The 14,548-nt window shown below is 43.3% G+C and overlaps 1 protein-coding gene and 1 long non-coding RNA gene across 5 annotated transcripts in view; one reads left to right on the top strand and one right to left on the bottom strand.

The window, feature by feature from the left end:
• Window positions 1-11,360, bottom strand: part of NRP1 (neuropilin 1) — a 135,991-nt gene extending 124,631 nt beyond the window's left edge. For all 4 annotated transcript variants that reach the window (XM_035029533.1, XM_035029532.1, XM_035029530.1 and 1 more), the window contains exons 1-2: window positions 10,823-11,360; window positions 7,224-7,398 (exon numbers count right to left, since the gene is read on the bottom strand). In XM_035029533.1, the coding sequence (XP_034885424.1) occupies window positions 7,224-7,398; window positions 10,823-10,895 (248 nt within the window). In that variant the 5' untranslated portion in view covers window positions 10,896-11,360. The remainder of the gene's footprint in view (window positions 1-7,223; window positions 7,399-10,822) is intronic.
• A 2,189-nt stretch (window positions 11,361-13,549) lies between these two features.
• Window positions 13,550-14,548, top strand: part of LOC118026619 — a 42,773-nt gene continuing 41,774 nt past the window's right edge. The window contains exon 1 of the long non-coding RNA XR_004683632.1: window positions 13,550-13,605. This is a non-coding gene — a long non-coding RNA (uncharacterized LOC118026619). The remainder of the gene's footprint in view (window positions 13,606-14,548) is intronic.

Below are 14,548 nucleotides of genomic sequence, written 5' to 3' on the forward strand. Positions count from 1 at the left end.
ATCAATTTTTAAGTGTCTGCTCCCCAAGTGAAATCTGGTTGGAAATGCCATGCACATGTTGATTCAATTTGATAAGATTTCAAGTAACCTTCTCTTTTAGCTTCTCATAAAGGTTGCTTCTTTCAAATTACAGAAATGCCTAACACACAACAGCCTTGTAATGCTCAAAATTCATTATGATCAAATGTGATTGCTTATAGTAAAAAAATAATAAAGGAACATTAACTTTATTAAACACATGGGGTTTTGTTCAAATTAAATAAGTGCTAATAGGGAAAAATATCAAAAGGAAGAAAGTAGATAATTATCTGCCTGAGTAGTAACCAAGGATGCTGCAGGTGGTAGCAACAACATTGTCCAGCAGTTGTTCTGAGAAGGGTTCATTCTCAGCCAATTAAAAGTTTTTTAATTGAATCGAGTTTGGTGGTGGTTCCTCCCACATTGCCCATGTTGGGAAATTACTTGAGATGAAAACCAACAATGAAAAACTGAAAAATAAAGCAAGGGGAAGATTTTTCTGTGTTTGCCTTGCATCTAAAACAAGCCCTAGATCGAAAACTTTGTGCGTATTTTAACATTCCCATAGTATATGTAACGAATACAAGATATTTCTACAGTAGTCACTGAAAAACATTAGAATACACTTCAGTATGACTCTTTTTTTTTATTAGAAAAGGAATGGTATTCATTGTTCTATCTCTATGCCAAAGAGTTTTACCACATTCAAAGGATAGTGCCTACAGATTTCTAAGACTATAGTTTAGTTTTGTCTCATTTTGAAATTTATAAAAATGGAATCACACAAGTTAGGACAGTAGTCATCCTTGAAGCCCAAGGCTAGATGAACATAAGGGGGATTCTTTGTAGGAAGCTGGAAATGTTTACTCTGGATTGGTTATGTGGTTGTGCTCACCTTGTAAAATTTTATCAAACTTTATACTGTGTGTATTTTTCTACATACATCTTGTACTTTAATTAAAAGTACATAGACTTCCATACTTAATACGGAAAATGGAGAAATATTTTGGCTTAAAATACTCACTGTTTTCCATAAAACAAAGACTTCATTTTGGTCTAAGTGATACTCTAAAACACAAGACTGGGACTAGAGTAAGGCACTCGCCTCATATACAAAAAGCCAAAAACTCACCAATCAAGGTAAATAATATTTTAACACAGCATTTTAAAAATTAAAATTAATGAAAAAACCCATGCTGAACAAAGTAAAAAAAGAAAGGATGGAAACAAAAATAGTACTCAGGGATACAAAAAATGGAACTTATATTCCCCAAATTGCCAATAAATGACAAAGTGGCCACTGTATAATTCAATTTGTGAAAATTATCAGATCTGAGAAACTAATGGAAGATTAATTTTCATTCAGTGAGTTTATGGTCTATGAAAATAAATGAAATGACCAGTGTTTCAAAGTTTGTAATAACTTAGGTAATTTTATTTTATTTATTTTTTATAACTTAGGTAATTTTAAAAGTAGCATTAAAGAAACGATGTGTGATTTATTCCAACAAAATTCCAAAACTTGAATATCATCTCATTTAGTTAAGATTTTCTTGTAATTAAACTTCATACGAAGTTCCAAAAGTGAAACCTCCCTTTGATTGCTTTGAATTAGGAAAAAAACACCTATTTTTGGTTCCACTAAGAAAGGATTACACATCCAAGTTATAGACAGAAAAGCATCTGTGCCACGTTAGCCTGAGTCTTGGTGAAATCCTACAAAACGGCACTGACAAATCAGGCATTGAAGTCAGGAACCAGTGAGTAAGAAGACCACTACTGAGCTTTCTCCCTCCAATACTACCACCTTTTTAGACTCTTTCTGGAGCTCCACATTCATTTTCTTAATGTTTTTAACCCAATGTCTGTGAAATTTTTATTGCTCCCCAGATGATGACATCTGATCTGAATGTAATCACACACCTCTTTGCTCAGCGGTATTTGTCACAACCCATTATAAATTATCATGCTGATAGTTTGCATTACTGGGAAACCGGAAAAGTTCCATAAATTCTAACTACTGTATCAATGACATTCTTGTTTATTATGCAGATATAAACTTTTATGAGATTCAAGATGTCTGTGTTACCACCGAAGAAAACTATCACTGAGTAAGATCTAACTAGCTCAGTGTAAATGCAGAAAACCATTTACAGTGCACAATGAACATTGCTTTCTGAAAAACACCCAGCAGGTTGCTTTTTTCTTCCTTTTCTGCTTGTAACTGTGCTTCGATACTTCACAAGCATGGAGGATTTTGAGGGTGCATTCCCTCCACACCTTCTCCTTCAGAACATTCTCTAACCACCTTTTATCAACATAACAATAAAACCAGCTGGTATTGCTACACATCCTAGCACAGCGTTAGCCCACAGACAGATGTTCTCCTGCCTGACTGATTGATTGATCGATACCACACTATGTTCAATAAAAGAATTCAGGGAGCTATAATACTATGTTTTTGATGCTTATTTGTCATGAAACCTGACTCATAATGGAACCTGAAACATAGATTGTTGCATTTTAAAACTACCAGCACAACCTGAACATTCATCTTTCCTAAGGAAATCATGCCCCTTGATACTCACTCTAAAAACTTTTTGTAAGGTTAGGTTCATAGTTTGTTTATGTATTAGGTCAGTCTTCATGATCTTCACATGAAAAGTAGTAACTGTGTACATTTTACTGTATTGTTAAAACTATGAAATGGTTCTTAATTTAATTATAAATAAAACAATACAAATTTAAATAAAAATAAAAATTCCTCCTAGAATTCATCTATTTAATTGCTCATCCATCCCTAAAGAAGTTGTGGTATATATATACAATGGAATATTATGCAGCCATCAAAAGGAATGAGATCTTGCCATTTGCAACGATGTGGATGGAACTGGAGTGTGTTATGCTGAGTGAAATAAGTCAATCAGAGAAAGACATATATCATATGACCTCACTGATATGAGGAATTCTTAATCTCAGGAAACAAACTGAGGGTTGCTGGAGTGGGTGGTGGGGTGGGAGTGATGGGGTGGCTGGGTGATAGATGTTGGGGAGGGTATGTGCTATGGTGAGCGCTGTGAATTGTTCAAGACTGTTGAATCACAGATCTGTACCTCTGAAACAAATAATGCAATATATGTTAAAAAAAAAAAGAAGAAGATAGCAGGAGGGGAGGAATGAAGGGGGGGAATCGGAGGGGGACACGAACCATGAGAGACGATGGACTCTGAAAAACAAACTGAGGGGTGGGAGGATGGGTTAGCCTGGTGATGGGTATTGAAGAGGGCACGTTCTGCATGGAGCACTGGGTGTTATGCACAAACAATGAATCATGGAACACTACATCAAAAACTAATGATGTAATGTATGGTGATTAACATAACAATAAAAATAATTACTCATCCATCCCTACACTCCACAAAAAAATCTGTTTACTTGGCTTTTAAGGATGTTTCTCAACAAGCAAATGTGCTAAGGAATTGATTTCTTAAGTTTTCACATGGTGGAAGTTGACTGTACATATACTGGATGGTTTCGAGAGAAATTGCTGGGTGTATTTTATGCAGGTCATCCCATTACTGGATCTATATATTTAGTTTGACATATGCTTAAGTTTCATATTTCCAAATGTTCTAACTATCACCAAGTTGTTCAAGATATCATAATAGCAATGATAACTTCTTTTGAGGAAAGCTTTCAACTTTTCAAAAGGCTTTCGTATCCACTCCCCCATTTTATCTTACCAATAACCTGATTACATTGGTAAAGCAAGTACTTTTTATTGCTATTAGACACATAATATAGCTGAAACAGATATTAAATATCTCCAATAAGACAAACAGCTTGATCTCAACAGGAATGTAACTACAAGCTTGCTAGCTCGTTGGATGTGGTTTGTTGTACCTAATTTTGTATTATCTCAAATTCCTTTTATGGAAGTAGCCTAATGTAAATTACAAAAAAAAAAAAAACAACAAAAAACAAGCCCCAAGCCCACTAAAATAAAAACAAAAACAAAAACGAAACTATGCTTTTGCACATTCAACATAAAATTTTGAAGTCTATGAATTTGTTCTTCCAAGGGTTATTGGTATTTTCTATTTTTGTAGGGAATTTTAACTTTAAATTAAAGCTGTGGATTCTTCTTGCAGACTTCACAAAAGACTGTAAGAATTGTGCCCCATTTGTAGAATCTCAACTGCAACCTTCAACAGTGACCAGGAGTCATGTGGACCAACCTGGAAAGATAGTGACAGCAATGTCTTCAGTTGCTCTTCCTCTATCATTTTTGGGATTTTCATTGATAAAACAGTCAGATAGCAACACTTCCAAACACAGCAGAAAAATATTTTCTATGCCATAATCTCCATTGACTTCATCAGGCTAAATATATCAGCCTTCTGAGGCTGGCCAGGAGATGGCACCTTCAGAGAAAACAAACCCTCCAGTTGCTAGAGTTAAGAAACCACTTCACTTGGTAGCCTTAAAAAAGTCTCACCAGTGGAATGACAGAAACAATCTTCTTGCCCATATCAGTTTCTTGAATACCATGCTGATATCACTAAAATTGTCCCTTCCTATAAATATTAATTATCCTTTTTCTTGTCATTTTTCAAAAGGAAAACTGAGGGGCACCTGGGTGGCTCAGCCAGTTAAGCATCTGATTCTTGATTTCAGCCTGGGTCATGATCTCAGCGTCCTGGGATTGAGCCCCACCTCGGGCGCCATGCTCAGCGTGGAGTCAGCTTGGGATTCTCTCCCTCTGCCTCTGCTCCCTCCACCCCTGCCCCCACTCATGTGTGTACACTCCTTCTCTTTCTCTATCTTAAAATAAATAGATAAAATTAAAAAGAAAAAGAAGGCGTCAAAATGTTAAAAGAAAGAAAGAAAGAAAGAAAGAAAGAAAGGAAGGAAGAAAGAAAAAGAAAGAAGGAAGGAAGGAAGGAAGGAAGGAAGGAAGGAAGGAAGGAAGGAAAGGAAGGAAGAAGGAAAACTGAGAAGGTTCCAATTCCACCATACTCCACCTCACATCATGATACAGCAAATAGTTATTGAAGACTTACTGTGTGCCAGGCACTGTTATAAGCACTTAACATGTATTAATTCACTCGACTGGCTTCCCCTTCATACTGGCTTCCCCAGTTATGTGCTGGAACTGGCTTGTACCAGCTCACAAGAACCCATCGCACATGTCTCTTTAGGACTACACAAGTACACAAGTCTGCGTACAGTGACATCACATGGATAGTTTGAAACTGGTCACAGTGGGAATATTTACACGACAGGAATTGTTAAATATTACAAATGAGGTCTTGAACCACCCCCTTTCAAGATCCGGTCATTCAGCATTGACCAGCACACCACTGTTAGTGACTCCTGATTATTCTGAATTTTTGAACTATTATATTATACACAGACATGGTCACGACTCTCAGATCAGGATTTAGTAGACATGAGTTTACTAAAATGTAATGGCACCTTATCTTTGGGAATAATGTTATTACTTGAGTATGTTTTACGTTGAGTTTCTTAAAAATATCTTTTAGAGAAATTTAAGTATTGTCAAAAAGCAAAAAAAAAATAAAATAAAACAAACGAAAATAAAATGAAAGAGAAAACAAATCTCTAGGTTGTCTAGGTGACTGACATTGTAAAATCACCATACAGAATATCGTCAACAACAACAACAACAACAAACTCCCTGTTTCCTAGCAGTCACTGAACACTATTAATGGAAACTTTCATACAAGATTAAGAAGTCAATATAATGCCCTGAAGCACAGAACAAGGATTAAATTGGAATTGGCATAATTCTATTACACTGTAGTGTATGCTGATTATCTGGAAATTGATCGATGAATATATGCTAATTCTTTACACACCAGAATGTTGAACTAACCAGATGACCTCATTTCCCTGCGCACAAAACACTAGTTTTACCGCACCAACTCAATAGGTTGTTAAGGACCTCCTACAGGTGGGAACCTTTTCATATCATTCTGTTCTTCCCTAAAAGGGCTATGTGTTTGCAAATAGAACACTTTTAATAATGAATGTCCCTGTACAATAATGTTTATATCCAACGGAACTTGTAACCTATTTACATTGTATACAGTTATATCAAACTGACCCATTTTAAAACTTCGGAAAACATATCAGTCCCTGAGAAACACTTTGGAACTGAGATTTAAGTAGATTGTTTTCCTTTGCTAAAACTATTTCTATATCCAAACTTCATTAAAGATAGATATTCAGGTTCAAGTATCTGCAGAATATAACCTGTGCAGGTTGGCAGAATGGGGTAATGTGGGCAAGACAGAGACAGGTGGTCTGCTTGGTGTCCAGAGAGAAGAGCAAACCTGGATCTGAGTGGACTGCTTGCGCCTGCAAAGTTAAAATACGTTTTCCATACTGTGCAAAGCAAAACTTGCACAACTAGTACTTTCATATAAAGTGAGGAAATATAATTTAGGCTGTCTCTATAGTGAGAATGTTTTCATAATAATGAAATCTGACATAAATTGATGCTTAGTTACTTAACAATAGAAGGAGTTAGCAAGACTAAAGCTGATGGATGAAATATCAATTTATAATTGAGCCCCATTGTATTCACTGTGCATTAACAATTTTTTTTTGCGTTTTCCATTAAGACTTGCAATCATTAATCTACTAAAAAAAACCCTCGTCTGACTTATACTATATGCCTCATTTTTATTCAATGACAATTTGTTTTTGTCATGTCAAACTCAATAAGATACAGTCCTTAAATCACAAAATGTGTCACAGATTTGTTAAAAAATATCCAACCTCACCATCTGTTGATGCTATATATGCTAGTAACCCACAATATTTAATAAAAACTCAAGCGAAAGTTTGGGTTTCCATTCTTCCTCTTTTCAGGGGAAAACAAAGAGAAAAAGAAGCACATAGACACATTTCTTAACAAAAGAGTTCTGAAACCAAAAGTGTTAACAGGAGAAAGAATATGAGGGATTATACATTTCAACATAATATTCCTAGTTTGGGGAACTCAGAAATCGCTTACCATAATTTAATTTCCATACCATTGACATATGATCTGGCCTAGATTAGAATCCCTCCTGGATTCATTTATACCCCATACTGTACACACTGACTTTCCCCCTTAGACATCCATGACCACGAGATGGCGGTGTGGTGCCCTGTTCAAATACTTTCTCACTTACTTGCAGTCTCTGTCCTCCAAATCAAAGTGAGGGTTGAAGTTGATCATAATTCTCTGGTATGGGTCGGGAGCCTGAATCAGCCATTCACATTTTTCACTTGGATGATAAGAATGAGGATAACCAGGAGATGTAAGGTACCCGGGGCTTTCAATTTTTATCGTATCGCCACACTTATCTGTAATAAAAATAACATTTTGGTAAATCTTCCCCTGACAACCACTTAGGTATTCTAGCTTTATATATAAATTACTGGTTATTATTCCATAACTTTTTAGGGGGAACTCCCCGTGGGTCCTTCAGGTGGCACTGATACAACCCCGCCGCCAAGGAACACTCTTTGATCCCAGGAAGGTTAGGTCAGGAGAAAAGTAGACTAAGATCTGACAGGACTCCACCCTTACCCCCCACAAAGTTCCTTCCCAAGAAAAAGGTCTTCCAGCGTTAAAAACATTAAATCCTCTCAATGGATGTTAACATGGTCCCCAGGGAGCTCCTGCTAGACTTAATTATCCCCCCCAAGAAGTGTAATCGCATTAAGTAGCAAGTTCTGAGTGGAAGGTGACTAAAAGAAGCTATTCGACCCCTTGTGTGGCTTTTTGATGATAAGCCTGGTCTATGTCATTGATCAGTGGGGATTGTCATCCAAGACTTCGATTGGCTTAAAGCCAAACCTTTTGTGTTGTTGTTTTATCTTCCCATAAATCTAAGTGATTTCGAGTTATCTCTGCTCTGGAGATCCAGATCAACAAAGAACAAAGTGTATTTGGTGAAGCAGAAATAATTCTGCTCTACTGCTCCAAGTAAAGTTGTTCAGTCTTAGAGACCAGATCAAAGCAACTGGGCAGAAAGAAAAATAAATAGCCACATAGCATTAATTCTAATTACCTAGATGTTGGGGAAAAACAACAACAACAACAACAACAGCAACCCACCACACCAAGGTCTGGATATCACATATGGTAAGCCACAGTCTCACATTCTGGGAAAGGTGAGCTAACTAGTTTTGAGCCCTCATTTCAAAAAACCCAAATGCTGAAGTGATTCACTGAGAGCCAAATAAACCAGTCACTGGGCTGCTTTATTGTTCAGTGTAGATTCTCATTGTCACTTTTTATGATGAATTTCATGCTGGAAAGTCTCAGCCCGAAATGCTGCCACATTTACTGATGCTTAATTTTAAGCAATAAAAATTTGGTGCATAAACTATGTAAGAGGAATAGGTATGAAAGCAGTGAAATATATAAGCCTATCAATCACAAATTTTCAGTAATGGTATATATAGATTTTAATATTGCATCTAATAGATTCCCTGTGGAAAGAGAATGGCATTCTTTGCTCTCAGCATGAATTTATAAATCTACAGAATTTTATTACAGGAAAACCAGGTCAAATGGAAATGAAAGATGAAGTGCACATCAAAAATGCATAAAGCTACATGCATTACAGAAATCATTTCTCATAAATTAAAAAGAAGACAATATAAATCATATTGTTTTTCTCAATTGCTAGATATTTCTGACCATGTTTCTTAGACTGGGGGTACCCTTATACTGGTTTCCTTTGCCTTAGCTTTTAAAGGCTTAAGGTTTGCCAAGAAGAAATGTTGCAACTGGAGTTCGGAATCTCAACTAATGATTATATTGGACTCTGTTATGTGATTCTACTGAGGCTCTTCCATTATTTTAAATGTGCAGAAAACTTGGAAAGTGACCCCATCTCATTAAGTCTCCTCCAGCTCTATACAAACATCATGGCAGTGTCTGGCATCCGTTAGAGGAGTGAAATAAAACAGTACTGCTTCTAGTCACTCCACAGAGTCACTTCAGAAGACATTTAGGTGGACTCGGTACCACACCAGAGCTCTTTAATCTGTGACTTCTGAGAAAGTGACAGTGTAATAAGATAATGTGGACTGCTAGACTCCCTGGCTCTGTTAAATCTCTCTAACAGTTGATTAAGAAAGAGCAATTTCTAATGACTCTGGACCATTAGACCTAAATAAGGTTAATGAATTAATTTAGCAGACACTGGTACTCCGAGGAGGTGGACATGGCTTTAAGAGGTCTGCTGTGTTATAGAGGCATTTACTGACTCTGGTCACTGCAAGCATAGCAACATGGCTTTAACCAGTCACGCTCACAGACTGAGGCTCAGGTTCTCAGCATTCCCTAGATTTCTGCTAAGAAAATTTAAAAATATATTTCATATATATATACATTTGTGTATACATTCACATACACACACATATACATGGAGTTCACAACCTAAAGTCTGGAAGTTATTTGCATTAGGTTTCAAATCCATCCTGTTAACATCTTGACTATGGATTTAATCTCAGGAGTTGTAGAGGGCAGAGGTTGGGTTACTGTAATTTCTAAAGTCTAACCACTTGACCTCTTTCAATTGGAGGAGAATGTTATCCTTTGCCAGATTATAGAAAGATGCCACCAACTCAGGTTCATTAATAAATTGAACTCCACATTCACAGTGTGTGTGTGTGTGTGTGTGTGTGTATGTGTGTTGCCTCTAAGCATATCTTTTAGAACACCGCTTGGTAGCTATTGGGGGGAAATCTATTGCTTCAATCATAAAACCTCCAAAAAGCATATTAAAGAGATTAACTTCCATCATAAAGACGTGATTTAAATTCCTCTTGGTATGAACCCCTCCACTTGTGGTCCCTTATTAAAACAATATACCACAGTAAGTAGTGGGTGTTCTTTTCTTCTAATTACTTTGATTGAAATCTAAGCCAGACAAAAGTAAATATTTGATAATTAGTTAATAATAATTGCTGAAGACTTACTGTAAAGATAATTTCATACTCTTGCCTTCACCTACTTTAAAGCCTAAGTTAAACATGCCTACAACCAGATCACATTTTAAAATACATTATTTAGGTTAGGGGATACTGTTTATAACCCAGCATTCTTTCATTTACTTAACAGTTAGTGGTTTTAAAAGCTAAGTGGAAGCTGCAACTAGGTTAGGGATTTTCAGATATCCTGGTGTCTTACACTGTATATATCAGATTCCTTTATTGACACTATGTAACTTTCATTCATACTACAGACACATTAGGGGCGATTTGCAAAGGCGGAGGAGGGAGTTCCAGCAACCAAAAAACCCGCTATCTCTTGCAGGCACCCACCCGAGGAAACGGTTTCGAAGAGCTGCAGAAGAACCAGGAAGTTCTCCTGGTAAAGTGTTCATTAACTTTCAACAGCCATCAAATTTTTGAAAGGGAGTCTCATCTAATTGCCTTTGGGAGGAAACATTATTAAGATAATTGGTGTGCTGATCATAGAAGGTAGGCAGCTCTGCCGTGTAACAGGCAGGAAAACCCCCATAACCAAACAAGCAACTTCAGAAGGGAGGCAGTGGCCTTGAAATCTTCCTGCCCTAAACCGACTATCTTACTTCTTTATTTCTCCTCCTGGACAAAAGTTTCCTTCGCCCAGGAGGTGGCTATTGCCGGTTCGCCCCGGCAGCTCTGCGTGAGTCCCGCGGCTGGGGCGGGAAGCCAAACCCCGGCCGGACGCGGGCAACCGGTGAGCCCGGGCGCCGCGCTGTCACACGCGCCTCCGCCTGTCACTTACCGTTGCGAAAAGCGCTGGCCGGGGCGAGGGCGACGGCAAGCGCGGCGCAGAGGAGCGGCAGCCCCCTCTCCATTCTCCCTTCGCCGGATCCCCAGGCAGAAGCGGGAGAACGAGAACGTGCGGGGAAAATAGAGCAAAGGGGGAGTCTAAACAATCTGAAGAGCTTCAACTCCGCCTAGAGCTGTGAAATCCTCAGTCCGTCTTGGAGAAAAGAGGGCAGCGAGGCAATGCCTTGATGCCAGAGAAATGCTTCTCTTTTTGTGTCTCAAGTCGCCTGCATCCTGTCATTTAGCTCCGGTTTCCTCTCTCTTTTCCCACACTTGTTCCTCTTCCAGGAGCCACTGCCCGGGCCATGTCTCAAAAAAAAAAAAAAAAAAAAAAAAAAAGGAGGGGGGCTAGCTGAGGGAGGAGGGAGGTAGGGAAACACACCAAAGCCAATTTCCAGAAAGAAAAAAAAAAAAATCCGACTTGTTTCTGGACCCGTTGGAACCGAGGAGCTGGCGCCCAGGGGAGGTCCGGGGTGTCTGCGCGAAGGAGAGGAGCAAGCAATGAAAAGATGAGCGGGAGACAGAGGAGTTTCACCAACTGCACCCCCGCCTCCCCCACCTCCTCCGTCCTCCCCCTCCCCTTCTGGAGCCCTTCCCTCGCTTCCTCCCTCCCCTCTGCCGGCACAGGCTCGCCAGTAATTGCCTGACAGGAGATTGGGAGGAACAAGTTTCCCTCCGTGTGCTTGCCCCGTCCGTCTGTCCTTCTCTCCCGGAGGCCCCGAAGGATCTCCGCGGGAAGGGAGGCGTTGGGGGTCTGCGCCCAGGGCGTGTGGGTGTGGGTGTGTGTTTGGAGAGGAGGTTGCGAGGTCGGTGCCAGCGACTGGGTCGGGCTAGCCTACCTCCGCTTGCTCGCTCAGGACCAGGGGGCGGGGGGGGGGGGGCGGGGGAGACCGGCAGCTCGCGGAGGATCTCCGGGATCCAGCCGCGGAGGAGTGCGGCGCGCCCGGGAGGTGGCTGCAGTTTCTCCCAACTCCGAATCCCCGGCCGGCGGCGGCGAGGAGCGCGGGGCCAGTCGCGTCACTCCCGCTGTGCCGGCCCGAGGCCCGGGGCAGAGAGCAGCAGGGCGCCGCTGACGCTCTGGGCCGGGCCTGCGGAGACCCGGGAAAGCTAGGCTGGAGTGGGAGACGCACCACAGAGCCGGGCGAGGGTCGACAGCGTCGCTGCCGCGTAAAGCCGAGTCAGGCCATTCGATCGGGCGAGGCTGGGCTGCAGCCGCACTCGGCCTCTCTGCCGGGTAGCAGGGCGCGCTGCCGGGCGCCAGTCGTGCCCGGGTGCCCGCCGCACACCGAGGACTCCATTGTTAACCGAGATTTGGTGCCCTCTCCTCCGGGACAGAGGGAACGCCGGAGGGTGGGAGGTGATGCGCCTCTCCAGCTAGGGGGCAGCCGTCGCCCGACCCCGCCCAGCCTCATGTCTCTATGGAGCCCAGGTGTTCCCGGGGTTGGCAATTAGGGGTCCAGTGGCCCCCGTTTCGGTGCCTCTCGGGGGAGGGAGAACAGTGGTGGGGGAGGAGGGCTTTTGGCAGGGCCCGCACGGTGCCCACCCCAGGCCACAGGCAGTTGTCACGCCAGTCCTCTAGCTCCTGTCCACCCCCACCTCCCACGGCGGCGCGTCCTCACTGTGGGCTGGATGCCCCCCAGTTCCACCCCAAGGGCTTTCCGGGAACTGCTGCAGAAGGCCCCTGAGGATATGAATAGCAAAGACATTTCAGGGAACAAACAGGTTTCGGCCACCAATCTGGCCTTTGAGGGGGTGAATGCCCTCCCAAGGACCTCTTCCCAAGGAGTTCGTGGGGAAGGTGAAAAGGTCACTACACCTTCTGGGAATTGGCGTTTATGTACACACCCTGAAAGCAGAGCCTTATTCCTACCTGGCGCAAAGAGCTGGCACAAGACATATAAGAATGTTGGCAAGGGGACTCTGGTCAAGGGTTTTGGCGGAAGAACTAGGGGCGGGACGGGAGAAGGGCAGCCCAAGGCGCGCGGGCCCGGCTGGGCGCGATGAGGCGCGCCCCTTGGGGTGCCGGCCGGCTGGGCGCCGGGCGGAGGTGCACCCTCGGCGCCAGCGCTCGCCGCGCTCTCTCTCTGGGTCCAGCTTTTCCTTCGCCTGCCCGCGCGCGGGGAGCCCCCGCCTCCAAGCTGGAGACCCGGCCCCCTGGCGCGCCGAGAGCGGGCCCTGCCCCCGGGCTCCTCTTTTCCCTCACCAGTTTCCCGGGTCTTGGCTCTCGGCCCCCCGGGAGGCGCTGGGTGGGGAGGTGGTACTTCGAGGCCGGGAATCAAATGCTTGGGTCGAGCGTAAGGGACAGTGGCGGGGCCGCGGGGAGCCCAGCGTCCGGGCCCCGGGAGGCGGGAGGGCGGGCGGGAAGGAGGCGAGACCCGGACGCCAGCCGCGCCCAGCGCAGACCCGGGGGAGCAAGCGCTCTTGAGGAAAGCCCCGGCGCTGGGCTCCGACGGGCGCACGTCGCCTCCTCCCCGTGTCCTCTCTGCCCCTAGCGCACCCCGCCAGTCCCAGTCCCTGCATCATCAGATTTGGGGTGACCCAGAGCGACCTCAGTCCAAGGCTCAGAGAGAGAGAGGCGCCTTTCAGAACTGGCAGGTTGACAGAGAAGGGGAATGGGGGTGTGTGCAGCGGTCAGGGCGTCCTCGAGTCACAAATACCCCGCCTTCTTCCTGGTGGGAACTAGGAGGCCGCACTCGCTCCGGGGAGCCGTTTCTGACCGGACTGCGCCTCGGCGGGGTGAGCGAGCGGGCACACGCGGGAGACTTGAGCTGTATTGTTTTTATAAAATTGCCGCCAATCTCTCTTCCCCTTTCCGTGCTGAGTGTGCATTTCCCAGCCTGGACCCACCACGCTAACAAATAAAGCCACCGGATCATGCACGCAGAGAGGGACTGCCCCCACTCCGCAACCTGGCTCTCTCTGGCTCCCTTTCCGCTCTTCCCGGGGAAGGGCTCCTCCAGTATGTCAACACGCAGAAAACCCCTGTCTCCTTTCTTGCTCACCGTCTGAGCACTTTCGCCAGGCTTTCTCCAACCAACTAATAAGACATGCACTATGTGCTGTGGAGGAAATATCAAGTTTAAGTTCTGCCTCTGATTTTTCTGGTCTTACCTGATCTGAGGCTTTTCTAGACTCCTTAGTTTCTCCACAGTACTGGGTAATGGAGCCCTACCACACTGATTGATAATTGCCAGCTAGTGGGTTTGTACAGAGCAAATCGTCCTTGCTAACAACCTCTTTCCTCTGCTGTTAGATTCCACTAAGTGCTGAAAAGGGTCAGTTTTAGATTTCTGCAATTATCCAGCAACGGAGACAGACCGACCTTTATATGAGAATAAGTGATAGACAGAGGAAGAATTTGGCAGTGTTCCTAAGTTGATTTTATTTTGATCTTACGAACACATCACTCTTTCTGACATCACAAATCCCCAGACTAGATAGGACCTAGTTCCATTGAAGGGAAGATTCAAGGAGCACACTTCCACAATGCCAGGCCTGGGCCTTGGGTGGGCAATACCCAGCCTCATAGACTCCCACGCAGGAGCTGCTGCAGGAATAAGGCACTCAGACCTCCTGAGCAGGGCTGAAATCTTTGCCCACTTTTAAGAATAGACTGGGTGGTAAATGTTAGGTTCTTTTCATCAAGCTCTCATCAATTTGTCAGAAATAAGATGAGATC

Source organism: Mirounga leonina, unplaced genomic scaffold (genome assembly GCF_011800145.1).
Source record: "Mirounga leonina isolate KUSES-001 unplaced genomic scaffold, KU_Mleo_1.0 Mir_260, whole genome shotgun sequence".
NCBI classification, from domain to species: domain Eukaryota; kingdom Metazoa; phylum Chordata; class Mammalia; order Carnivora; family Phocidae; genus Mirounga; species Mirounga leonina.